This window comes from Phyllobates terribilis, unplaced genomic scaffold (assembly GCF_046119375.1).
Source record: "Phyllobates terribilis strain yellow unplaced genomic scaffold, ASM4611937v1 Scaffold_1__5_contigs__length_1240528914, whole genome shotgun sequence".
Lineage (NCBI taxonomy): Eukaryota > Metazoa > Chordata > Amphibia > Anura > Dendrobatidae > Phyllobates > Phyllobates terribilis.
Genome location: NW_027362761.1, coordinates 613,930,121 through 613,957,255, shown reverse-complemented (window position 1 = coordinate 613,957,255; position 27,135 = coordinate 613,930,121). Strand labels below are relative to the sequence as shown.

At 46.2% G+C, this 27,135-nt stretch overlaps 1 protein-coding gene across 3 annotated transcripts; it reads right to left on the bottom strand.

The window, feature by feature from the left end:
• Nucleotides 1-354: 354 nt before the first annotated feature.
• On the bottom strand, nt 355-27,022 carry LOC141272739 (uncharacterized). 3 transcript variants are annotated; one of them, XM_073683767.1, is made up of 9 exons: nt 26,649-26,898; nt 12,956-13,095; nt 12,455-12,637; nt 10,492-10,615; nt 8,792-8,889; nt 8,635-8,713; nt 8,432-8,529; nt 8,175-8,292; nt 355-1,781 (listed from the first exon to the last, which is right to left on the bottom strand). In XM_073683767.1, the coding sequence occupies exons 2-9, from the start codon at nt 13,037-13,039 to the stop codon at nt 748-750; spliced, it is 1,818 nt and encodes a 605-aa protein (XP_073539868.1). In that variant the 5' UTR covers nt 13,040-13,095; nt 26,649-26,898; the 3' UTR covers nt 355-747. The 3 variants fall into 3 exon arrangements, with proteins under 3 accessions (XP_073539868.1, XP_073539885.1, XP_073539877.1); XM_073683784.1 differs by lacking the exon at nt 12,956-13,095 and having other exon boundaries at nt 26,649-26,892; XM_073683776.1 differs by lacking the exons at nt 8,635-8,713; nt 8,792-8,889 and having other exon boundaries at nt 26,649-27,022.
• Nucleotides 27,023-27,135: the final 113 nt, after the last annotated feature.

Here is a 27,135-nt window from a genome sequence, read left to right as displayed (position 1 = left end):
TATGTATCAAAATGTTCAAACTCCACATTTTATTCAGTCCCAAAAAAAACGAAAACACAGAAGAATCCATGTACATCCAAGCAGAAACATTCAGATGTATGGGACCCGACAAATCGGCAATGTGAGAATTTACCATGACATTGATCTACTCCTCCACATCCAAGGTGCGACACTTGATGTTTTTAGGCTTTTATGGTGGTATCATCTAATCGTGGCATTTCTTTTTATACACAAGGCAGTTTTGGGATTTATCTTTTAATAAAAGACTGCGATGTTGATTTCTAAGTGATTTTATTCAGTTTCATCATCTTATTTAAATATCTTTATAGTTGATTAATATTTGAATAAAGATAAAAAAAAAAAAAAAAAGATATCTCCACATATCAACAAAAAAAAAATATCACAAGGGTTTTTCATACAATATTACAGATGATCACAAGTAATTTACAAAAAACAATAGAAAAAAAGTAAAACAAATAATACCTTATTGGATGATGTTACGTCTAGATAAAATGATGCTTTAAAAAGCTTATTCTGCTCTTAACGGGGTATTCCCATCTCATTGGAGGTATTTTCTAATATTATTATTATTACACCTAGTATATAATTGGATAGGATCTCACAAACAGGAATACCCCTTTAAAGCATTTCCCACGTTCTAAACAACAATGTGGTTTCCGCTCTGGGAAATTTCTGATGAGTTTCAAAATTTGATTTCCTTGTAAAACATTTTATACATATAGAACATTAACATGGCGTCTCTCCCGTGTGACTTCTCTGATGTTTGTAAAGACTTGACTTTTGGGCAAAATGTTTCCCACATTCTGAACATGAATACGGCTTCTCTCCTGTGTGAATTCTCTGATGTTTGTAAAGACTTGATTTTTGGGCAAAACATTTCCCACATTCTGAACACGGATACGGCTTCTCTCCTGTGTGGATTCTCTGATGTGTAAGAAGATTTGATTTCTTTAAAAAGCATTTCCCACATAGTGAACATGAAAATGGCTTCTCTCCTGTGTGACTTCGATTGTGATGCCTAAGACTGGCCTTCGTAATGAAAGATTTCCCACATTCTGAACATGAATAAGGCTTCTCTCCTGTGTGAATTTTCTGATGTTTTGCAAGATCTGATGGATGTGTAAAACGTTTCCCACATTCTGAACATGAAAATGGCCTCTCTCCTGTATGAATTTTCTGATGTTTAGCAACATCCGATTTACCTTTAAAGCATTTTCCACATACTGAACATGAATACGGCTTCTCTTCTGTGTGAATTTTCTGATGTTTAACAAGATCTGATTTACCTGTAAAACACTTCCCACATTCTGAACATGGATACGGCTTCTCCCCAGTGTGAATTCTTTCATGTCTAACAAGACTTGACTTATCTGTAAAAGACTTCTCACATAGCAAACATGAAAATGGCTTCTCTCCTGTGTGAAATCTTTCATGTATAACAAGACTTGATTTATCTGTAAAGCTTTTACCACATACTGAACAGGAGTACGGCTTCTCCCCGGTGTGAATTCTTCTGTGTGCATAAAGACTTGAGTTTTTTGTAAAGTGTTTTCCACACTGATCACATTGAAACTTTTTCTGACCTGTGCTTGTGGTAGGATCTTCATGGTTAGACTGGTTACGTGTTAGATCTATACCGTGAAGTCCTGAATTTACATTAATGGTAATGACGTTTTCTTCTGAAGAGTGCTGCTTGAGGTCTTCATCTTCATAACTTAACAATGCCATGAAGTTTCCCACAGAATTCCTGATGCGATTTCCTGTTAAGATTTAACATGGATTTTGTAAGTTTTCTTTTCAAGCGAAAGTAGATATTCAGAACATTACTATTAGGCAAACACTTTCATTTTTTAATGTATTTTGAAGTGGATTCTGCAGGAAGGGGAAGCACGGGCAATTCATTTTGAATCCAATCCTATCTTAGATTAAAAAAAAAAACCTTCATGTGTGACTCCAGCCTTATAAAGCATTGTTTAAAATGATTCTCAGGTTGTGAAATTTGTATAGTTACATAGAATACAAATAAGTAAGTTAGCAAGTGACTTGCTATTTCTATCTGCTGTTTTTTTTTTCCTGCTTTAAGAGATTTTATGTTACATTGGTGATCGCTCATTTTCGAGGGGACCAATTACCAGAGGATGGCCAAACACTGACCGTAGCTACATTCAAGTTAAGGCTGAGATCTGATGAGCTTTTCCGATGCCTGCTACCTCTCTCCAGTCCATGAATTTCTGTAGGACACTTTGGCAGTGCTGCCCACCTTCCCCCTCCGTTAGCTCCAGAGCTGCTGCTATCAATCCTGCAAAATCACAAGACCGTGGACCACAACTCTGGCTGCTTGAGCAGTTCTAATATAATAATAATAATAATAATTTTTATTGATATAGCTTTGGGGCAGTGCATTCCAGAAAACTGGCGCAGCACGAGAGAAGTCTTGAAGACGGAGGTGTGAGGTTCGGATTAAGGAGGATGTTGGTCTTAGATCAGTTGAAGAACGGAGGGCATGGGAAGGGTGTTAAACAGAAATAAGGGAGGAGATATAGGGCGGTGCAGAACTGTGGAGAGCATTGTGGGTGAGAGAGAGGAGTTTGTATTGTATTCTGTGGTGAATGGGTAACCAGTGCAATGACTGGCACAGGAAATAGGCGTCGGTGAAGCGGCCTGATAGAAATACGACCCTGACTGCCGCATTCAGGATGGATTGGAGAGGAGAGAGTTGGTTAGAGGGAGACCGATTAGAAGAGAGTTGCAGTAGTCCAGACGAGAGTGAATAAGACGACAGTATGAGTTTTTGCAGTATCAAAGTTGAGAAAAGGTCAGATTCTGGAGATGTTTTTAAAGTGCAGGTGAAATGAGTGAGTGAGTGATTGTATAAGGGGAATAAAGGAAAGTTGTGTGTCAAATATGAGTCCAAGGCAGCGGATGTGCTGCTGGGAGTTATGGTGACGCCACCCAAGGAAACTGAAAAGTCAGGTATAGGTAGGTTAGTAGAGGGAGGAAAAACAAGGCGTTCAGTTTTGGAGAGATTCGGTTTCAGATAGAGGGAGGACGTGATGTTAGAAACAGCGGACAGACAATCCTTGGTATTTTGTATTAGGGTGATGTCAGGTGAAGAGGTGCATAGTTGGGTGTCGTCAGCATAGAGATGATACTGGAAACCAAATCTGCTGATGGTTTGTTCTTCTAATCACTGAGCAGTGCGCTTGATCAAACCCACAGTTATCTCTATATACGTATGAAGATGGCACTGTAGACATTAGAACAAGCTCACTATAAGTCACAGTACCATGTTCAGCAGAAGGACACTGCTGCTGGACTACAACTTTGTCACTCAAGGAGCTCTTGCCCCCCAGCGGCTATAGAGCAGCCCACTCCTAAAGACACATGTCGAGACTTATGCTTTAACATGTTAGAATCTATCAGCGACCAAGGTTAGGATTATGGTCTACTCCAAGAACCATTTTGATTACATAAACCTTAAAATGGTCAAACTCAAAATTGAAAAGCAAAACCTTTCCTAGCAATCAAGCCGGTCCACTGCCAACAATCTCATCATGGCTGCAACAAACTTTCCTACATCCATGATCTTTTCGTTACTAACAAACCTTCCTTCCTCGCCGTCACCGAAACCTGGCTCACCCCCTCTGACACAGCCTCCCCAGCTGCACTCTCTTAGGCTGTGTGTCCACTATGCATTTTTTAAGCGTTTCCGCAGAGGCAATTCCGCCGCAGAAACGCTTAAAAAACGCTTGGTAGAAGGTCTGCCATGTCCCCCAATGATAATCCGCATGTGCTGTGCACATGCTGCGGAAATTCCCGCTGCGGATTACCATTGTGGAAAAAATCTGCAGCACTACCAATTATTTTGCGGAAGCGCTGCGTTTTCGTCGCCATTGACTTGCATTGAATCGCTTAATATCTGCATGACTACATCTGTACATGCGGATATTAAGCGATTCAATGTGCGGATGGTACCCGGGTCTGGAGAAGAGAAGACTCTCCTCTAGACCCGGGTACCATAGAACCGGTAAAAAAAAGAATTTAAAATAAAAAATATACATTATACTCACCTTCTGATGGCTCTCAGTCTCCTTAGTGATGCGTCCTGGCTCCCCGGCAGCTCGTGATGGTCTAAAAGGACCTTCCATGACGTCATTTAGTCATGTGACAGGTCAAGCGACCTCTAGCGTCGGTGCCAGAGTCACATGACTAAATGACATCATGGAAGGTCCTTTTACACCACTGCGAGACACTGGGAAGACCGGAGAAGGAGACCGGGGGCCATCAGAAGGTGAGTATAATGTTTTTTTTTTTTACCATTTTTATTCTTTTTTTTTTTAACTAACTTGGTCACACTATATAAAATCCATGCCAGTTGCATGGATTTCTATAGTGTGACCAAGTTGTCAAGCACTTACGAAGTGATGCTAAAATCGCTTGTCAACCCGCATGCGAAATCGCATGTGAAGAAAGCTTGACAAACGCTTGTTCCTGGCAGAAAAAAACGCATGTACAATCCGAATGTACAATCCGCATGCGTTTTTTCTGCCAGGGAGATGCAGAAATGCTCAGGAAAAATCCGGAGCATTTCTGCATGGTGGGCACATACCCTTACAGCGGATTCCACCTCTCCCACACAGCAGCAAGCATGGTGGAGGAGGTGTTTTTCTCCTGTCAGATAGCGGCTCCTTCTCACATATCCCACTGCCACCCTCCGTTACTCTCCCCTCTTTTGAGTTGCACTGTGTGCACATCTACTCCCCCTCCAACCGGCTGTCATTTAACCCCCCCGCAGGGCCAGCTACCACCTTCTTAGACCACTTCACATCCTGGCTACTCCATTTCCTTTCCGCTAACATCCCCACTATCATCATGGATGCCTTCAACATCCCCGTTGACACTTCCCTCTCATCTGTCTCTAAGCTTCTATCCCTCACTTCCTCCTTCGGCCTTGCTCAATGGTCTTCCGCAGCCACTCACAAAGATGGACACACACTGGACCTCATCTTCACCCGCCTCTGTTCTCTATCTAACCTCTCTAACTCACCTCTCCCTCTTTCTGATCACAACTTACTCACATTCTCTTCGCTCTCCTCTCCAGGTCCACAATACAATATCCAGAAACTTGCATACACTTGCAGAAATCTCAAACACCTTGACCTACACTCACTCTCTGAATCCCTTCTCCCTCTTACAGACATAAAATCCTTACACGATATAGATGTTGCTGCTGCTTAAATATAAGACCACAACAGCTGCAGCTCTCAATTTGGAAGCCCCCCTCACACACACTAAAGCTCGCACAATCAACAGGCAACCCTGGCACACCAAATTGATTAAAGAACTGCGACGGGCCTCCAGGGTTTCTGAAAGGAGATGCAAAAGGTCCCACTCCAACGAGCACTTCATTGCATTCAAACAGTCCCTCAATACTTTCAAGTCCACACTAACAGCAGCAAAACAAACATACAGGTACTTCTCATCGCTCATATCCTCCCTGTCTCACAACCCTAAACAGCTATTCAGTACTTTCAATTCACTCCTCCATCCCCCAGCTCCCCCTCCCTCCCCACTCATCTCAGCTGAAGATTTTGCCTCATTCTTCAAGCAGAAGATTGACAACATAAGGCAAAGCTTTGGCCATAAGTCCCCACAGCCCCTTCTCCCTAACCCTAACCCCTACTCAACTCTCCTCCTTCAAAACCAGCTTCTCCGCCATCACGGAAAATAAACTTTCCTCTTTACTCTCCAAGTCACATCTCACCACCTGTGAACTTGACCCAATTCTGTCCCACCTCATCCCAAACCTCACCGCAGTCTTCATCCCAACCCAAACCCACCTCTTCAACCTGTCACTAACAACTGGCGTCTTCCCCTCATGCTTCAAACATGCCTCGATCACACTCATCCTCAAAAAGCCCTCCCTTGACCGATCCTCTCTGTCTAGCAATCGCCCCATATCACTTCTACCCTATGCCTCAAAATTACTGGAACAACACATCCATTCTGAACGGTCCTGCCACCTTTCCTCCTGCTCCCTCTTTGAACACTTACAATCTGGCTTCCGACCGCATCACTCCACTGAAACTGCCCTGACTAAAGTCATCAACGACCTACTGATCGCCAAATCCAAGCGACACTACTCTGTCCTCCTCCTGGACCTGTCCTCTTCCTTTGACACAGTGGACCATTCCCTCTTACTACAGACTCTCTTATCTCTTGGCATAACAGACTTGGCCCTATCTTGGATCTTCTCATACCCAACAGACCGGACATTCACCATCTCTCACTCACACACCACCTCCTCATCTCGCCTTCTGTCGGTGTCTCACAATGTTCAGTTCTAGGACCCCTGCTCTACACCTTTGGCCTAGGACAGCTCAGAGTCTCACAGATATCAGTATCACCTCTATGCTGATGACACACAGATCTACCTCTCTGGACCTGATATCACCTCCTTACTAACCAGAATCCCACAATGTCTATCTGCTATTTCATCCTTCTTCTCTGCTAGATTCCTAAAACTTAACATGGATAAAACCGAATTCATCATCTTTCCACCATCTCAATCAACCCCCCCACCTGACCTATCTATGAAAGTCAATGGCTGTCCTCTCTCCCCAGTCCCTCAAGCTCACTGCCTTGGGGTAACCCTGGACTTGACTTGATTTCTCCTTCAAACCTCATATCCAAGCCCTTTCCACTTCATGCCGACTCCAACTCAAAAATATCTCCCGGATCCACACATTCCTCAACCATGAATCTGCAAAAACACTAGTGCATGCCCTCATCATCTCCCGCCTTGACTACTGCAACCTCCTGTTCTATGGCCTCCCTTCTACAACTCTTGCACCCCTACAATCTATCCTAAACTCTGCTGCCCGACTAATCCACCTGTCCCCTCCGCTATTCCCCGGCCTCTCCTCTCTGTCAATCCCTTCACTGGCTCCCCATTGCCCAGAGACTCCAGTTCAAGACCCTAACCATGGCATGCAACTTATCTCCTCCTTACATCTGTGATCTAGTCTCCCGGTACTTACCTGCACACAACTTCCGATCCTCACAAGATCTCCTTCTCTACTCCCCTCTTATCTCCTCTTCCCACAATCGCATACAAGATTTCTCCCGTGCTTCCCCCCTACTCTGGAACTCTCTACCCCAACACATCAGACTCTCGCCTACCATGGAAGCCTTCAAAAGAAACCTGAAGACCTACCTCTTCCGACAAGCCTACAACCTGCAGTAACCCAGCTGTGCCTCCATCTACTGTATCCTCATCCCCCCTTCTAGATTGTGAGCCCTCGCGGGCAGGGTCCTCTCTCCTCCTGTACCAGTCGGTGACTTTTTTTTGTTCAAACTATTGTACCAGTTGTCCGCTACGTATACCCCTTTTTCACGTGTAAAGTGCCATGGAATTAACGGCGCTATAATAATAAATAATAATAATGTGATGTGAGACAAAGCACACTTCAGGCTGAATTCATGGACATGACACGAGTTCTCACTTTTACAGGACATTTTCGGATACAGTGGAATAGCCAGAGAGGTTATCAATCAGAAGTAATCTGTAATAAAGGCCTGGACTCATTTCACTACTAATTCAGGCTGTTCTAAATTTAAAAAATAGGTCCTATCAAGAACTAAAACGTTCTGAGCATTCAATGAAATGGTCAGGCGAGCAGTAATCATTACTAAAACAATTTTGGGTTCTTACGGTTCCTAAGACGTCGCGTTAAAAGTTTCTTAAGAATTTGAAGCGAAGTTTCACGCATAGTTTTTGTAGCCAAATCAAACTGAACTCACTTCTGGCTGTGACTCAATAAGCCGCATTTGTGATTCCAGCCTTAAAGTGACAGAAAATCCTTGTAAATGGACGATGTTATTTGTGAGGATTCCTAAACGATGGCCCAGAATTTGTTATGAGAACTGACCAATATCTATGAGTCGGAGTCTCACTTATGCTGGTTTTGCAGAGATCTCTGACATTTTGTGGGAATCTCACGTGGTCACAGGTCTTTTAATCATTAATTCTCTGAAACTTGAGACACTTTATTTCAAGTTTTTTTTTTCCAATTCACTTTTTATGTCGGTCCAAGGTGAAAACTAACTTTCAGAAACGCCTAAATTGACTTTATACAAACAGTATTACATACCTGTGATAACATCGACTTCAGTTTCCTCCTTCCCGTCACTCACACACGGCTGATCCTCCCTCATCATCTCTTCTTCTTCTGTCTCATCCTCTACTTTAATAATAATCAGATCTCCCGCCTGATATATCAAGATATAACATTCAGTATAACATAAGAGACAAGTAGAAAAATAAGAAACCACCAAAATCTATGACCGTGGGACTAGAAATCTCCTCCACAACCCATATAGACCTGATATAGGGCTCAGCTCCATCTACCTTAAGACTCTCCGGGACGTTGTGATTCTCCTCTGGACAGTCCTGGGGATTCAGAGGACGGGGACATCTCTCTGGTGGATTTCTCCTCCTGGATCCGTCTGTAGTAAACACACAGTGACAGAATAGATTGTGTCATGTGATGATGAGATGATGGGAGTAGTAGTAGGTGACCACAGAACAGACATGACGGTCTCCCTCCTCACCCTGCTGATCGGCCCATATTGTGGTCGTCTCTTCTGCTTCATCGATAACCTCAACCTTAATATCAATCAGATCTTCACCCTAAAAAGAACAATGTAAGATGAGCTCAGGTCCCATCACTTCATGGTCAGATATTGTGGGGACTTCAGTGTCATCTACCGGATGATCCTCCGGGATGTTGTGATTCTCCTCTGGACAGTCCTGGGGATACAGAGGACGGGGACATCTCTCTGGTGGATTTCTCCTCCTGGATCCATCTGTAGGAGGCACACAGAGCCTGAATACATAATCTGCTGTATATCTATTTATCAGACACTGCTCTGAACACCATTCATACTATGTTTCTATGATGAGTTACTCTGCACCTGCTTTGGCTGCAGGACTGTAACGGCCAATGGCTAAGAAAAGCAAACAGATGGGCAGGAAGTCATCATTAGGCATCGGATACATTGGATACATCCCAAAGCATGGTGGATGTCTTAAGAGCACACTGTCAGCTAAAAAGAAAAGAAGGTGCCGGCCTGTTATATTGATGCCCCAGTTTACTTGGAAATTCTGAATGTCAAGAAGGGAAACCAAAGTGAAGACCCTCATCAGTCAGAAGTAGGAAGGAAAATAGCTACTCCATGTTTCCCATCCACTGAAGTGTTGGAGAAAGGAAACTTGGGGGGGGGGTTAGAAGTACTTCAGCATCGTATTAAACAGTGCAGGTTTTTTCCTTGCTAGCAGTGCAAGGGTTAATCTGTTCAGTTGAAGCTCCTGGAGCTTTCCTACCTGGATTGTCTCAACTGTTCAGTGTTGGCCACTCCCCTCTGCAATATATGTTCGCCACTGGCACTAAGAGATTGCCATTGTTAGTTCTTACTGCTAGGTTCTGGAGTTGTAGATTGTGGTTGGAGTTGGTGTTTTGAGATTGTTCAGGAGATCGATGCTTGGAGTTTTGTCTGCGTGCACATCCTCATCCTCTCCTATTTTGTTTCTCCTTCCTTTAGCTCCCCTGTGTCCCACTCTGTTTTCTGTGAGTATTTTGCATGGTCCGTATTTTCATTTATCCCTGTCCATCTACCACATCTTCCATTGTTAGTCTGGTTAGTGTGTTCTTCTACACTTCAGCTTCCCACTGCCCTGGGTGGGGGAGGGAACAGAACAGAGTAGATATAGGAGCATAGCAAGGCAAGAGTACCCAGCGTCTCCACCTTCAGGAGTAATTCTGGGACAGGGATAGTCTAGGGCGCCCCTAGTTCTAGAGACCTGGTTAGTGCCCGAAGTCACAACCCCATTGTGACAACTACATTTGCATTGAAGACCACTGTATCTACGGTCCTTGCCCATTTCTTGGTGTTTCTTCAAAAGATCTAGAACAGCACATCATGAAACCCCAGTTTGCTGTGAAATCTTTGCCCGAGAGAGACCTTGCTGATGCAGTATAACTACCTTGTGTCGTGTTGCTGTACTCTGTCTTGGGGTAAGACCTGTGACATGAAACTGTGTTCACCAACCTCACTTTAGTAGCAGTTTAGATGTTCATCACCCCCTTGTAAGCCTGTGTTTAAATCCACATATAAAAATCTTGATCATTATCACCTATTTGGCAAAACTGGACACCTGACTATTGTCCATCAAAATCTCAGACTATGCAAGTGAAAAGTGACCGAGAAGAAGTGATAAAGGTGACGGGCAGTCACCAAATACTGGTGGGATTTACTTTTCTCCTAAGTTCATTCATGTTGCATTTTGTTAATTAATAAAATTAACTATTAGACCCTACTATTTTATAAAGATTCTTACTCTGCAGCTTTTTTCCCCACACCTAGAGGAAACATTTGCACAGATCAGTATATAAAATGATTTCTTCTCACCTTGTGATGTCAGAGGCCGGAGCTCCTCCAAGATGAAGTCCTCGTAATGTTCCTTGTGTCCATCTAGATACTCCCACTCCTCCATGGAGAGATAGACAGCGACGTCCTGACACCTTATAGGAACCTGACAACAACGACACTGTCATCACCCAGAATCCTCCAGTGCTGTCCTGTATAATGTCCCAGCAGTCACCTCTCCGCTCATCCCCCAGAATCCTCCAGTGCTGCCCTGTATAATGTCCCAGCAGTCACCTCTCCGCTCATCACCCAGAATCCTCCAGTGCCGTCCTGTATAATGTCCCAGCAGTCACCTCTCCGCTCATCACCCAGAATCCTCCAGTGCTGCCCTGTATAATGTCCCAGCAGTCACCTCTCCGCTCATCAACCAGAATCCTCCAGTGCCGTCCTGTATAATGTCCCAGCAGTCACCTCTTCGCTCAGCCCCCAGAATCCTCCAGTGCCGTCCTGTATAATGTCCCAGCAGTCATTTCTCCGGTCATCACCCAGAATCCTCCAGTGCTGTCCTGTATAATGTCCCAGCAGTCACCTCTCTGCTCATCCCCCAGAATCCTCCAGTGCTGTCCTGTATAATGTCCCAGCAGTCACCTCTCTGGTCATCACCCAGAATCCTCAAGTGCCGTCCTGTATAATGTCCCAGCAGTCACCTCTCCGTTCATCACCCAGAATCCTCTAGTGCCGTCCTGTATAATGTCCCAGCAGTCACCTCTCCGGTCATCACCCAGAATCCTCCAGTGCTGTCCTGTATAATGTCCCAGCAGTCACTTCTCCGCTCATTACCCAGAATCCTCCAGTGCTGTCCTGTATAATGTCCCAGCAGTCACCTCTCCGGTCATCACCCAGAATCCTCCAGTGCTGTCCTGTATAATGTCCCAGCAGTCACTTCTCCGCTCATTACCCAGAATCCTCCAGTGCTGTCCTGTATAATGTCTCAGCAGTCACCTCTCCGGTCATCACCCAGAATCCTCCAGTGCTGTCCTGTATAATGTCCCAGCAGTCACTTCTCCGCTCATTACCCAGAATCCTCCAGTGCTGTCCTGTATAATGTCCCAGCAGTCACCTCTCCGGTCATCACCCAGAATCCTCCAGTGCTGTCCTGTATAATGTCCCAGCAGTCACCTCTCCGATCATCACCCAGAATCCTCCAGTGCTGTCCTGTATAATGTCCCAGCAGTCACCTCTCCGCTCATCACCCAGAATCCTCCAGTGCCATCCTGTATAATGTCCCAGCAGTCACCTCTCCGCTCATCACCCAGAATCCTCCAGTGCTGTCCTGCATAATGTCCCAGCAGTCACCTCCCCGGTCATCACCCAGAATTCTCCACTGCTGTCCTGTGTAATGTCCCAGGAGTCACCTCTCCGCTCATCACCCAGAATCCTCCAGTGCCGTCCTATATAATGTCCCAGCAGTCACCTCTCCGCTCATCACCCAGAATCCTCCAGTGCCGTCCTGTATAATGTCCCAGCAGTCACCTCTCCGGTCATCACCCAGAATCCTCCAGTGCTGTCCTGTATAATGTCCCAGCAGTCACTTCTCCGCTCATTACAAAGAATCCTCCAGTGCTGTCCTGTATAATGTCCCAGCAGTCACCTCTCCGGTCATCACCCAGAATCCTCCAGTGCTGTCCTGTATAATGTCCCAGCAGTCACCTCCCCGGTCATCACCCAGAATTCTCCAGTGCTGTCCTGTGTAATGTCCCAGGAGTCACCTCTCCGCTCATCACCCAGAATCCTCCAGTGCTGTCCTGTATAATGTCCCAGCAGTCACCTCTCCGCTCATCATCCAGAATCCTCCAGTGCTGTCCTGTATAATGTCCCAGCAGTCACTTCTCCGCTCATTACCCAGAATCCTCCAGTGCTGTCCTGTATAATGTCCCAGCAGTCACCTCTCCGGTCATCACCCAGAATCCTCCAGTGCTGTCCTGTATAATGTCCCAGCAGTCACCTCTCCGCTCAGCAGCTCAATCATCTTGTTGCTGAGCTCTAGGATCTTCTTCTTCTTCCTCTCATGTATCGGGGAGTGCGGGGGAGGCTTTGTGATAGGGTCCGGGCTCCGCCCTCCTGACTCCTGGATATGGATGATGGTTGTCACACCCTCCCCCGGTGTCTTCCTCACTATTGTGTAATCCTGTGTATGGAGAGAGACACTTAGGGAGAAGAATTCCTTCCCGACTCCAGATCTGACAATCAGTAGAAATCCCGGGATCAATAACCGTCTCCAGTAATCTGGGGCCATAACCTGGAATATTATTACACTCAGGACAGACATCCAGCCCCTCTACAGCTCTTATAGGAAATCCCCATGACAACTCCTCCTGGCAGAGAGCTGCACACAATCACTGCTCTTACAGTAAAGAATCCTTCTCTTCCTCTTCTGGATTTCCTCTTCCCGATGTCGGACTTGTTACATAACACAATAAAGCTGATAGAAATGTAGAGGAGTTACCTCTCCGCTCAGCAGGGAGATGATCTCCAGGGTGAAGTGTAATAATCTTCTGGTGATCTCGTCCTCGTCCATCCTCGGGGTCATTCAGGAGAAGGAGGGAAGAACAATGGATCAGCTGGAGGATCTCGTCCTGCCGGTGTCTTTATGATGACGGAGGAAATGGAAATCATAGAGGGCAACATAACGTGAGATACACAACGCATATGCATATCTCTCTTTTTGTAGGGCTTGATAAAAATCTTGAGAGCATAAAACGTTGTGGATTTTTCGGTACTAACAAAGTTACCAAAAGGAGTACATTTCATGACCTGGTTAATGGATTTCTCATGCTTGAGATATCTGTCACTTCTGAGGATAATATGACAATGTACCTAGGGCTCCGATCACATCTACAAGACGTCACCGACCACGACCAATGGATCCTGTAACTAAGGCTCCGATCACGTCTACAAGACGTCAACGACCACAACCGATGGATCATGTAACTAAGGCTCCTATCACATCTACAAGACGTAACGAACCACGACCGATGGATCCTGTAACTAAGGCTCCGATCACATCTACAAGACGTCACCGAAAACGACCGATGGATCCTGTAACTAAGGCTCCGAACACATCTACAAGACGTCACCGACCACGACCGATGGATCCTGTAAAGAAGGCTCAGATCACATCTACAAGACGTCACCAACCACGACTGATGGATCCTATAACTAAGGTTCCGATCACATCTACAAGACGTCACCGACCACAACCGATGGATCCGGTAACTAAGGCTCCGATCACATCTACAAGATGCCACCGACCACGACCGATGGCTTCTGTAACTAAGGCTCCGATCACATCTATAAGACAACGCCAACCACGACCGATGGATCCTGTAACTAAGGCTCCGATTACATCTTCTACAAGACGTCACCGACTAGAACCAATGGATCCTGTAACTAAGGCTCCGATCACATCTACAAAACGTCACCGACCATGACCGATGGATCCTGTAACTAAGGCTCCGATCACATCTACAAGACGTCACCGACCATGACAGGTGGATCCTGTAACTAAGGCTCCGATCACATCTACAAGATGTCACCAACCAAGACCGATGGATCCTGTAAAGAAGGCTATGATCACATCTGCAAGACGTCACCGACCACGACTGATGGATCCTGTAACTAAGGCTCCAATCACATCTACAAGACGTCACCGACCACGACCGATGGATCCTGTAACAAAGGCTCCGATCACATCTAAAAGACGTCACCAACCACGACCGATGGATCCTATAACTAAAGCTCCGATTACATCTTCTACAAGACGTCACCAACCACGACCGATGGATCCTGTAACAAAGGCTCCGATCACATCTAAAAGACGTCACCAACCACGACCGATGGATCCTATAACTAAAGCTCCGATTACATCTTCTACAAGACGTCACCGACCACGACCGATGGATCCTGTAACTAAGGCTCTGATCACATCTACAAGATGACACTAACCATGACCGATGGATCCTGTAACTAAGGCTCCGATTATGGTGGTGGTGGGAGACTCACTACTGAGAGGAACAGAAGCAGCTATCTGCAGACCGGACATAACCGCAAGAGAAGTATGCTGCCTCCCAGGGGCGAAGATCAAGGATGTTACCGATAGGATACCGAAGTTCATCAGCTCCAAGGATGTCCACCCATTTCTTCTGATACATGTTGGCACCAATGACACGGCAAAGAAGGACCTACCGACAATCTGCAAGGACTTTGAAGCATTGGGGAAGAAAGTAAAAGAACTGGATGCGCAGGTAGTTTTTTCTTCTATCCTTCCAGTAGACGGGCATGGCGTCAGGAGATGGAACAGGATCCTTGAGGTGAAGAACTGGCTGAGACGATGGTGCAGACAACAAGGATTTGGATTCCTGGACCACGGTGTGAATTACCTCTATGACGGACTCCTTGCCAGAGACGGACTACACCTCAACAAACCCGGGAAACACACATTCGCCAGGAGACTCGCAACACTCATCAGGAGGGCGTTAAACTAGAAGAAGAGGGGATGGGAAGAAAAACGCCGGACACGAACATGCAACCAGAGAACATACTAATGAAAGATATGAAGTGCGACAAAGAAGGTCCAAGACAAGATACTTGGAAGGGAGGTAAGAAAATTTCTAATACAATCCACAGGGGGAAGATTGGAACAAAACAAAATCGTGTAAACTGCGTGCTAGCAAATGCCAGAAGCCTGACAAACAAGATGGATGAACTGGAAGCAGAAATATCTACAGGTAACTATGACATAGTGGGAATAACCCAGACATGGTTAGATGAAAGCTATGACTGGGCAGTTAACTTACAGGGTTACAGTCTGTTTAGAAGGGATCGAAGAAGTCGGAAAGGGGGTGGAGTCTGTCTATATGTAAAGATGTGTCTAAAGCCTACAATACGGGAGGATGTATGGGAGGGAAATGAGGAGGTCGAGTCCTTATGGGTGGAGATACATGGGGCAAAAAACAAGAATAAAATTATCATAGGAGTCTGTTATAAACCACCAAATATAGCAGAAGCCACGGAAAGTCTATTAATGAGACAAATAGACGAAGTAGCAAAAAATAACGAGGTGATTATTATGGGGGACTTCAACTACCCCGATATAGACTGGGAAAACGAAAGCTGTAGATCTCAGAAAGGAAACAGGTTTCTATCAATTATCAAAGACAATTATTTGTCACAACTTGTGCAGGAACCAACTAGAGGGACGGCCCTTTTAGACTTAATATTAACTAACAGGCCAGACAGAATAACTGAGGTGCAGGTCGGGGGGCACCTGGGAAATAGTGACCACAACATTATACAATTCCACATGTGCTTCAGTAGGGTGCCCAGCAAGGGAGTCACAAAAACACTGAACTTCAGGAGGGCAAAGTTTGATCAGCTAAGAGATGCCCTTCACCTTATAGACTGGGAGAGTATCTTTAGTAATAGGAGCACGGATAGAAAATGGGAAATTTTCAAAACAGTCCTACATAGTCACTGTAGAAGGTACATACCTTATGGGAATAAAAGGGCTAGGAATAGGAGGAAGCCAATGTGGCTAAATAAGGAAGTCAAGAGGGCAATGAAAAACAAAAAAAGGGCTTTCTGTAAACTTAAACAAGAAGGCAGCGAGGAAGCGCTAATATCTTATAGGGAAAAAAACCAAATCTGTAAGAAACAAATAAGAATAGCAAAAGAGGAGACAGAGCGACTAATTGCCAAGGAAAGTAAAACGAATCCCAAACTGTTCTTTCACTATATAAACAGTAAAAGGATTAAAACTGATGGAGTTGGCCCATTGAAGAATCACCTGGGTAAAATCATAGAGGGCGATGAGGGTAAAGCGAACCTACTCAATAGCTTCTTCTCCACTGTTTTCACAAAAGAAAACAATTTATCGGAGGAAATGCAGAGTGATAAAGTAAACCCTCCGCTAAATATCACCCACCTAACCCAGGAAGAAGTTCAGAAACGCCTAAATAATATCAAAATAGACAAGTCACCAGGCCCAGATGGCATACACCCCCGGGTACTAAAAGAATTAAGTAATGTGATAGACAGACCGCTGTATCTTATATTCAAGCACTCTTTATGGACAGGGACTGTCCCACTAGACTGGCGCCAAGCAAATGTGGCACCAATATTCAAAAAGGGGTGTAAAAGTGACCATGGGAACTATAGAGCAGTCAGCTTAACGTCTGTTGTGGGTAAATTGTTTGAAGGATTTCTTAGAGATGCTATTGTAGAATATCTTAATGATAATAACTGTCTAACTCCATATCAACATGGATTCATGAGGGATCGCTCCTAATCGTCTTCTACGAGGAGGTGAGCTCACAGCTGGACCCGGCAGAGTCAGTGGATGTTGTATACCTTGACTTCTCCAAAGCGTTTGATACCGTGCCACACAAAAGGTTGGTATATAAAATGAGAATGCTTGGTCTGGGGGATAATGTGTGCAAGTGGGTAAATAGCTGGCTGAGTGCTAGAAAGCAGAGGGTGGTTATCAATGGAGTAAGCTCAGGGTGTGTCAGGGTTACTAGCGGGGTGCCTCAAGGGTCTGTCTTGGGCCCTATATTATTTAATATATTTATTAATGATCTAGTGGAAGGGTTGCATAGTAAAATAGCAATATTTGCAGATGATACTAAACTTTGTAAAGTAGTTAATACAGATGAGGACAGGGCACAGCTACAGGAGCATTTAGATAAATTGGGGAGTTGGGCTAAAAAATGGCAAATGGTGTTCAATGCCGATAAATGTAAGGTCATGCACATGGGAAAGAAAAACAGCAGTCACCCATACATATTAAATGGGAAACCGTTGGGGAAATCTGACATGGAGAAGGACCTGGGCGTCTTGGTTAATAGCAAATTAAATTGGAGTGCCCAGTGTCAGGCAGCAGCTGCGAAGGCACATAGAGTCATGGCATGCATCAGAAGAGGAATAGGGGCATATGATGAGAACATTGTTCTTCCTCTGTATAAAGCGCTGGTAAGGCCGCACTTAGAATATTGTGCACAGTTCTGGGCTCCGGTGCTCAGGAAAGACATATTGGAGCTAGAGAGGGTACAAAGGAGGGCGACTAAGGTAATAAAGGGAATGGAGGGACTAGAATATCCAGAGAGGTTGTCAAAATTAGGCCTATTTACATTGGAAAAGAGAAGGCTTAGGGGAGACCTCCTAAACATGTATAAATACATCAGGGGGCAGTACAGAGATCTCTCCCATGACCTGTTTATACCAAGGATGGTGACAAAGACGAGGGGGCACACTATGCGTCTGGAGGAAATGAGGTTCCTGCACCAGCATAGAAGGGGATTCTTTACGGTCAGAGCCGTGAGACTCTGGAACTCTCTGGGAGAGGAAGTGGTGATGTCCCACTCACTTAAAGAGTTCAAGAGAGGCCTGGACGCCTTTCCTGAGAACAATAAAATTACATCTTATGCTTAGTTAATTAATCCAGGGATTTAATCTGACTGCCAGATTGGTGTCGGGAAGTGAATTTTTCCTCAATGATGTAAATTGGCCTATACCGCATGGTTTTTTTTTGCCTTCCCCTGGATCAACGCTGCGGAATAGCTGCAGTGCACAAGAAATAGGCTGAACTGGATGGACGCTTGTCTTTTTTCGGCCTTATAAACTATGTAACTATGTAACTATGTAAATTACATCTTCTACAAGACGTCACCAACTACGACCGATGGATCCAGTAACTAAGGCTCCGATTACATGTACAAGACGTCACTGACCACAACCGATGGATTCTGTAACTAAAACTCCGATCACATCTACAAGACGGCACCAACCACGACCGATGGATCCTGTAACTAAGGCTCCGATCAGATCTATAAGACAAAGCCAACCACGACCGATGGATCATGTAACTAAGGCTCCGATTATATCTTCTACAAGACGTCACCGACCAGAACCGATGGATCCTGTAACTAACTCTCCAATCACATCTACAAGACGTCACCGACCACGACCGATGGATCCTGTAACTAACTCTACGATCACATCTACAAGAAGTCACCGACGACGAGCGATGGATACTGTAACTAAGGCTCCGGTCACATCTACAAGATGTCATCGACCACGACCGATGGATCCTGTAACGAAGGTTCCGATCACATCTACAAGATGTCACCGACAACGACCGATGGATCCTGTAAAGAAGGTTCCGATCATATCTACAAGATGTCACCGACCATGACCGATGAATCCTGTAACGAAGGTTCCGATCACATCTACAAGATGTCACCGACCACGACCGATGGATCCTGTAACGAAGGCTCCGATCACATCTACAAGACGTCACCAACCACGACCGATGGATCCTTTAACTAAGGCTCCCATCACATCTACAAGATGACACCAACCACTACCGATGGATCCTGTAACTAATGCTCTGATCACTTCTACAAGACGACACCGACCACAATCGATGGATCCTGTAACTAAGGCTCCGATCACATCTACGTCACCGACCACGACCGATGGATCCTGTAAAGAAGGCTCCGATCATATCTACAAGACTTCACCGACCACGACCGATGGATCTTGTAACTAAGGCTCCGATCACATCTACGTCACCGACCAAGACCGATGGATCCTGTAACTAAGGCTCCGCTCACATCTAAAAGACGTCACCAACCACGACCGAAGGATCCTATAACTAAGGCTCCGATTACATCTTCTACAAGACGTCACCAACCACGACCGATGGATCCTGTAACTAAGGCTCCGATCACATCTAAAAGACGTCACCAACCACGACCGATAGATCCTATAACTAAGACTCCGATTACATCTTCTACAAGACGTCATCAACCACGATCGATGGATCCTATAACATCTTCTACAAGACGTCACCGACCACGACCGATGGATCCTGTAACTAAGGCTCCGATTACAACTTCTACAAGACGTCACCAACCACGACCGATGGAGCCTATAACTAAAGCTCCGATTACATCTTCTACAAGACGTCACCGACCACGACCGATGGATCCTATAACTAAAGCTCAGATTACATCTTCTTCAAAACGTCACAGACCACGTCCGATGGATCCTGTAACTAAGGCTCTGATCACATCTACAAGACGACACTAACCACGACCTATGCATTGGGAAACTAAGGCTCCGATTACATCTTCTACAAGACGTCACAGACCACGACCGATGGATCCTGTAACTAAGGCTCCGATTACATGTACAAGACGTCACCAACCACGACCGGTGGAACCTGAAACTAAGGCTCCGATTACATGTACAAGACGTCACCAACCACGACAGATGGATCCTGTAACTGAGGCTCCGATCACATCTACAAAACGTCACCGACCACGACAGATGGATCCTGTAACTAAGGCTCCGATCACATCTACAAGAAGTCACCGACAACGACCGATGGATCCTGTAAATAAGGCTAAGATTACATCTGCAAGACGTCACCGACCACGACCGATGGATCCTGTAACTAAGGCTCCGATTACATCTTCTACAAGACGTCACCAACTACGACCGATGGATCCTGTAACTAAGGCTCCAATCACATCTAAAAGACGTCACCAACCACGACTGATGGATCCTGTAACTAAGGCTCCGATTACATCTTCTACAACACGTCACCAACCACGACAAATGGATCCTGTAACTAAGGCTCCGATCACATCTAAAAGACGTCACTGACCACGACCGATGGCTCCTGTAACTAAGGCTCCGATCACATCTATAAGACAACACCAACCACGACCGATGGATCCTGTAACTAAGGCGCCGATTACATCTTCTACAAGACGTCACCAACCACAACCGATGGATCCTGTAACTAAGGCTCCGATTACATCTTCTACAAGACGTCACCGACTAGAACCAATGGATCCTGTAACTAAGGCTCCGATCACATCTACAAAACGTCACTGACCATGACCGATGGATCCTGTAACTAAGGCTCCGCTCATATCTACAAGACGACACCGAACACGACCGATAGATCCTGTAACTAAGGCTCCGGTCACATCTACAAGATGTCACCAACCAAGACCGATGGATCCTGTAAAGAAGGCTAAGATCACATCTGCAAGACGTCACCGACCACGACAGATGAATCCTGTAACTAAGGGTCCGCTCACATCTAAAAGACGTCACCAACAACGACCGAAGGATCCTATAACTAAGGCTCCGATTACATCTTCTACAATACGTCACCAACCACGACTGATGGATCCTGTAACTAAGGATCCGATCACATCTAAAAGACGTCACCGACCACGACCGATGGATCCTGTAACTAAGGCTCCAATCACATCTAAAAGACGTCACCAACCACGACCGATGGATCCTATAACTAAAGCTCCGATTACATCTTCTACAAGACGTCACCAACCACGACCGATGGATCCTGTAACAAAGGCTCCGATCACATCTAAAAGACGTCACCAACCACAACCGATGGATCCTATAACTAAAGCTCCGATTACATCTTCTACAAGACGTCACCGACCACGACCGATGGATCCTGTAACTAAGGCTCTGATCACATCTACAAGATGACACTAACCATGACCGATGGATCCTGTAACTAAGGCTCCGATTACATCTTCTACAAGACGTCACCAACTACGACCGATGGATCCTGTAACTAAGGCTCTGATCACATCTACAAGACGTCACCAACCACGACCGATGGATCCTATAACTAAAGCTCCGATTACATCTTCTACAAGACGTCACCGACCACGACCGATGGATACTGTAACTAAGGCTCTGATCACATCTACAAGATGACACTAACCATGACCGATGGATCCTGTAACTAAGGCTCCGATTACATGTACAAGACGTCACCGACCACAACCGATGGATTCTGTAACTAAAACTCCGATCACATCTACAAGATGGCACCAACAACGACCGATGGATCCTGTAACTAAGGCTCCGATCAGATCTACAAGATGCCACCGACCACGACTGATGGATCCTGTAACTAAGGCTCCGATTATATCTTCTACAAGACGTCACCGACCAGAACCGATGGATCCTTTAACTAAGGCTCCGATCAAATCTACAAGACGTCACCGACCACGACCGATGGATCCTGTAACTAACTCTACGATCACATCTACAAGAAGTCACCGACCACGACCGATGGATCCTGTAACTAAGGCTCCGGTCACATCTACAAGATGTCACCAACCACGATCGATGGATCCTGTAACTAAGGCTCCGATCACATCTACAAGACGTCACCAACCACGACCGATGGATCCTGTAACTAAGGATCCGATCACATCTACAAGACGTCAACGACCACGACCGATGGATCCTGTAACTAAGGTTCCGATCACATCTACAAGACGTCACCGACCACAACCGATGGATCCCGTAACTAAGGCTCCAATCACATCCGACGTCACCAACCACGACCGAAGGATCCCGTAACTAAGGTTCCGATCACATCTACAAGACGTCACCGACCATGACCGATGGATCCCGTAACTAAGGTTCCGATCACATCTACAAGACGTCACCGACCACGACCGATGGATCCCGTAACTAAGGCTCCAATCACATCCGACGTCACCAACCACGACCGAAGGATCCCGTAACTAAGGTTCCGATCACATCTACAAGACGTCACCGACCACGACCGATGGATCCCGTAACTAAGGTTCCGATCACATCTACAAGACGTCACCGACCACGACCGATGGATCCAGCAACTAAGGTTCCGATCACATCTACAAGACGTCACTGACCACGACCGATGGATCCCGTAACTAAGGTTCCGATCACAACTACAAGACGTCACCGACCACGACCGATGGATCCCGTAACTAAGGTTCCAATCACATCTACAAGACGTCACCGACCACGAGCGATGGATCCCGTAACTAAGGCTCCGATCACATCTACAAGACGTCACCGACCACGAGCGATGGATCCCGTAACTAAGGCTCCGATCACATCTACAAGACATCACCGACCATGACCGATGGATCCCGTAACTAAGGCTCCGATCACATCTACAAGACGTCACCGACCACGACCGATGGATCCCGTAACAAAGGCTCCGATCACATCTACAAGATGTCACCGACCACGACCGATGGATCCTGTAACTAAGGCTCCGATCACATCTACAAGACGTCTCCGACCACGACTGATGGATCCTGTAACTAAGGCTCCGATTACATCTTCTACAAGACGTCACCAACCACGACCGATGGATCCTGTAACTAAGGCTCCGATCACATCTAAAAGACGTCACTGACCACGACAGATGGCTCCTGTAACTAAGGCTCCGATCACATCTATAAGACAACACCAACCACGACCGATGGATCCTGTAACTAAGGCTCCGATTACATCTTCTACAAGACGTCACCGACCACAACCGATGGATTCTGTAACTAAAACTCCGATCACATCTACAAGACGGCACCGACCACGACAGATAGATCCTGTAACTAAGGCTTCGCTCATATCTACAAGACGACACAGAACACGACCGATAGATCCTGTAACTAACGCTCCGGTCACATCTACAAGATGTCACCAACCAAGACCGATGGATCCTGTAAAGAAGGCTAAGATCACATCTGCAAGACGTCACCGACCACGACCGATGGATCCTGTAACTAAGGCTCCAATCACATCTACGTCACCGACCACAACCGATGGATCCTGTAATTAAGGCTCCGATCACATCTACAAGACGTCACCGACCACGACCGATGAATCCTGTAACTAAGGCTCCGCTCACATCTAAAAGACGTCACCAACAACGAACGAAGGATCCTATAACTAAGGCTCCGATTACATCTTCTACAATACGTCACCAACCATGACCGATGGATCCTGTAACTAAGGCTCCGATCACATGTAAAAGACGTCACCGACAACGACCGATGGATCCTGTAACTAAGGCTCCAATCACATCTACAAGACGTCACCGACCACGACCGACGGATCCTGTAACAAAGGCTCCGATCACATCTAAAAAGACGTCACCAACCACGACCGATGGATCCTATAACTAAAGCTCCGATTACATCTTCTACAAGACGTCATCAACCACGACCGATGGATCCTGTAACAAAGGCTCCGATCACATCTAAAAGACGTCACCAACCACGACCGATGGATCCTATAACTAAAGCTCCGATTACATCTTCTACAAGACGTCACCGACCACGACCGATGGATCTTGTAAATAAGGCTCTGATCACATCTACAAGATGACACTAAATATGACCGATGGATCCTGTAACTAAGGCTCCGATTACATCTTCTACAAGACGTCACCAACTACGACCGATGGATCCAGTAACTAGGGCTCCGATTACATGAACAAGACGTCACCGACCACAACCGATGGATTCTGTAACTAAAACTCCGATCACATCTACAAGACTGCACCAACCACGACCGATGGATCCTGTAACTAAGGCTCCGATCACATCTACAAGACGTCACCAACACGACCGATGAATCCCGTAACTAAGGTTCCAATCACATCTACAAGACGTCACCGACCACGAGCGATGGATCCCGTAACTAAGGCTCCGATCACATCTACAAGACGTCACCGACCACGAGCGATGGATCCCGTAACTAAGGCTCCGATCACATCTACATGACGTCACCGACTACAACCGATGGATCCCGTAACTAAGGCTCCGATCACATCTACAAGATGTCACCAACCACGACCGATGGATCCCTTAACTAAGGCTCCGATCACATCTACAAGACATCACCGACCACGACCGATGGATCCTGTAACTAAGGCTCCTATCACATCTACAAGACGTCACCGACCACGACCGATGGATCCCGTAACAAAGGCTCCGATCACATCTACAAGATGTCACCGACCACGCCCGATGGATCCTGTAACTAAGGCTCCGATCACATCTACAAGACGTCCCCGACCACGACTGATGGATCCTGTAACTAAGGCTCTGATTACATCTTCTACAAGACGTCACCAACCACGACCGATGGATCCTGTAACTAAGGCTCCGATCACATCTAAAAGACGTCACTGACCACGACAGATGGCTCCTGTAACTAAGGCTCCGATCACATCTATAAGACAACACCAACCACGACCGATGGATCCTGTAACTAAGGCTCCGATTACATCTTCTACAAGACGTCACCGACCACAACCGATGGATTCTGTAACTAAAACTCCGATCACATCTACAAGACGGCACCGACCACGACAGAAAGATCCTGTAACTAAGGCTCCGCTCATATCTACAAGACGACACAGAACACGACCGATAGATCCTGTAACTAAGGCTCCGGTCACATCTACAAGATGTCACCAACCAAGACCGATGGATCCTGTAAAGAAGGCTAAGATCACATCTGCAAGACGTCACCGACCACGACCGATGGATCCTGTAACTAAGGCTCCGATCACATCTACAAGACGTCACCAACCACGAGCGATGGATCCTGTAACTAAGGCTCCGATCACATCTACAAGACGTCACCAACCACGAGCGATGGATCCTGTAACTAAGGCTCCGATCACATCTACAAGACATCACCGACCACGACCGATGGATCCTGTAACTAAGGCTCTGATCACATCTACAAGATGACACTAAATATGACCGATGGATCCTGTAACTAAGGCTCCGATTACATCTTCTACAAGACGTCACCAACTACGACCGATGGATCCAGTAACTAGGGCTCCGATTACATGTACAAGACGTCACCGACCACAACCGATGGATTCTGTAACTAAAACTCCGATCACATCTACAAGACTGCACCAACCACGACCGATGGATCCTGTAACTAAGGCTCCGATCACATCTACAAGACGTCACCAACCACGACCGATGAATCCTGTAACTAAGGCTCCGATCACATCTACAAGACGTCACCAACCACGACCGATGGATCCTGTAACTAAGGCTCCAATCACATCTACAAGACATCACCGACCACGAACGATGGATCCTGTAACTAAGGCTCCGATCACATCTACAAGACGTCACCAACCACGACCGATGGATCCTGTAACTAAGGCTCCGATCACATCTACAAGACGTCACCGACCACGACCGATGGATCCTGTAACTAAGGCTCCGATCACATCTACAAGACGACACCGACCACGACCAATGAATCCTGTAACTAAGGCTCCGATCACATCTACAAGACGTCACCAACCACGACCGATGGATCCTGTAACTAAGGCTCCGATCACATCTACAAGACGTCATCGACCACGACCAATGAATCCTGTAACTAAGGCTCCGATCATATCTACAAGACGTCACCAACCACGACCGATGGATCCTGTAACTAAGGCTCCGATCACATCTACAAGACGTCACCGACCATGACCGATGGATCCTGTAACTAAGGCTCCGATCACATCTACAAGACGACACCGACCACGACCGATGGATCCTGTAACTAAGGCTCCGATCACATCTACAAGACGACACCGACCACGACCAATGAATCCTGTAACTAAGGCTCCGATCACATCTACAAGACGTCACCAACCACGACCGATGGATCCTGTAACTAAGGCTCCGATCACATCTACAAGACGTCACCGACCACGACCGAAGGATTCTGTAACTAAGGCTCCGATCACATCTACAAGACGTCACCGACCACGACCGATGGATCCTGTAACTAAGGCTCCGATCACATCTACAAGACTTCACCGACCACGACCGATGGATCCTGTAACTAAGGCTCCAATCACATCTACAAGACATCACCGACCACGAACGATGGATCCTGTAACTAAGGCTCCGATCACATCTACAAGACGTCATCGACCACGACCGATGGATCCTGTAACTAAGGCTCCGATCACATCTACAAGACGTCACCGACCGCGAGCGATGAATCCTGTAACTAAGGCTCCGATCACATCTACAAGACGTCATCGACCACGACCGATGGATCCTGTAACTAAGGCTCCGATCACATCTACAAGACGTCATCGACCACGACCGATGGATCCTGTAACTAAGGCTCCGATCACATCTACAAGACGTCACCGACCACGAGCGATGGATCCTGTAACTAAGGCTCCGATCAAATCTACAAGACGTCACCGACCACGACCGATGGATCATGTAACTAAGGCTGTGGTTTCCTGTTCTTACCTCGGTGCTGACGTCACAGCTGCTCTGTATATACTCAGTCCTGTGCCGCCCCCCGCTCTCTGTACATGTAGTCTCCGCTGGGCGCAGTTTTCTTTGTTTATTCGTTGATTTCCGGGAGATTAATGTTTTGCTTTATCAGGACGAATCTGTTGCGGTGAATGAGCTGAAGGACCTGTCGTGACGTCACCATCATGTGATCAGGGGCGGAGCTTAGTAAAATATTGCAGTCGTGAAAGACCTGGGATGACGTCACCATCATGTGATTCGTTCACCTGGGGGTGGAGTTTAGTAAAGTTGTGATGATGGACCTGTGATGACGTCACTGCCGTGCGACTCCTGTCTCTTTTTCCTTTGCAGCAGGCTGTACGGTGCTGAGCTCCCCTGTTCTCGCTGTTTTCAGCCATTACACAGCATATATATACAGACTAGGAATCTCCTCCGTAAATTCTTCTTTCTGTGATGATTTTTACCTGTTGTGGTTATTTCT

Bases quoted from the DNA above. Each gene is read 5' to 3' on its own strand.
- LOC141272739 (XM_073683767.1), bottom strand. From the start codon at position 13,039: ATGACCCCGAGGATGGACGAGGACGAGATCACCAGAAGATTATTACAC. The intron at 8,293-8,431 runs GTAGATGGAGCT...TTGATATATCAG, and splicing joins ACGTCCCGGAGAGTCTTAAG to GCGGGAGATCTGATTATTAT. The intron at 1,782-8,174 runs GTATGTAATACT...AAATCTTAACAG, and splicing joins TGAAGTCGATGTTATCACAG to GAAATCGCATCAGGAATTCT.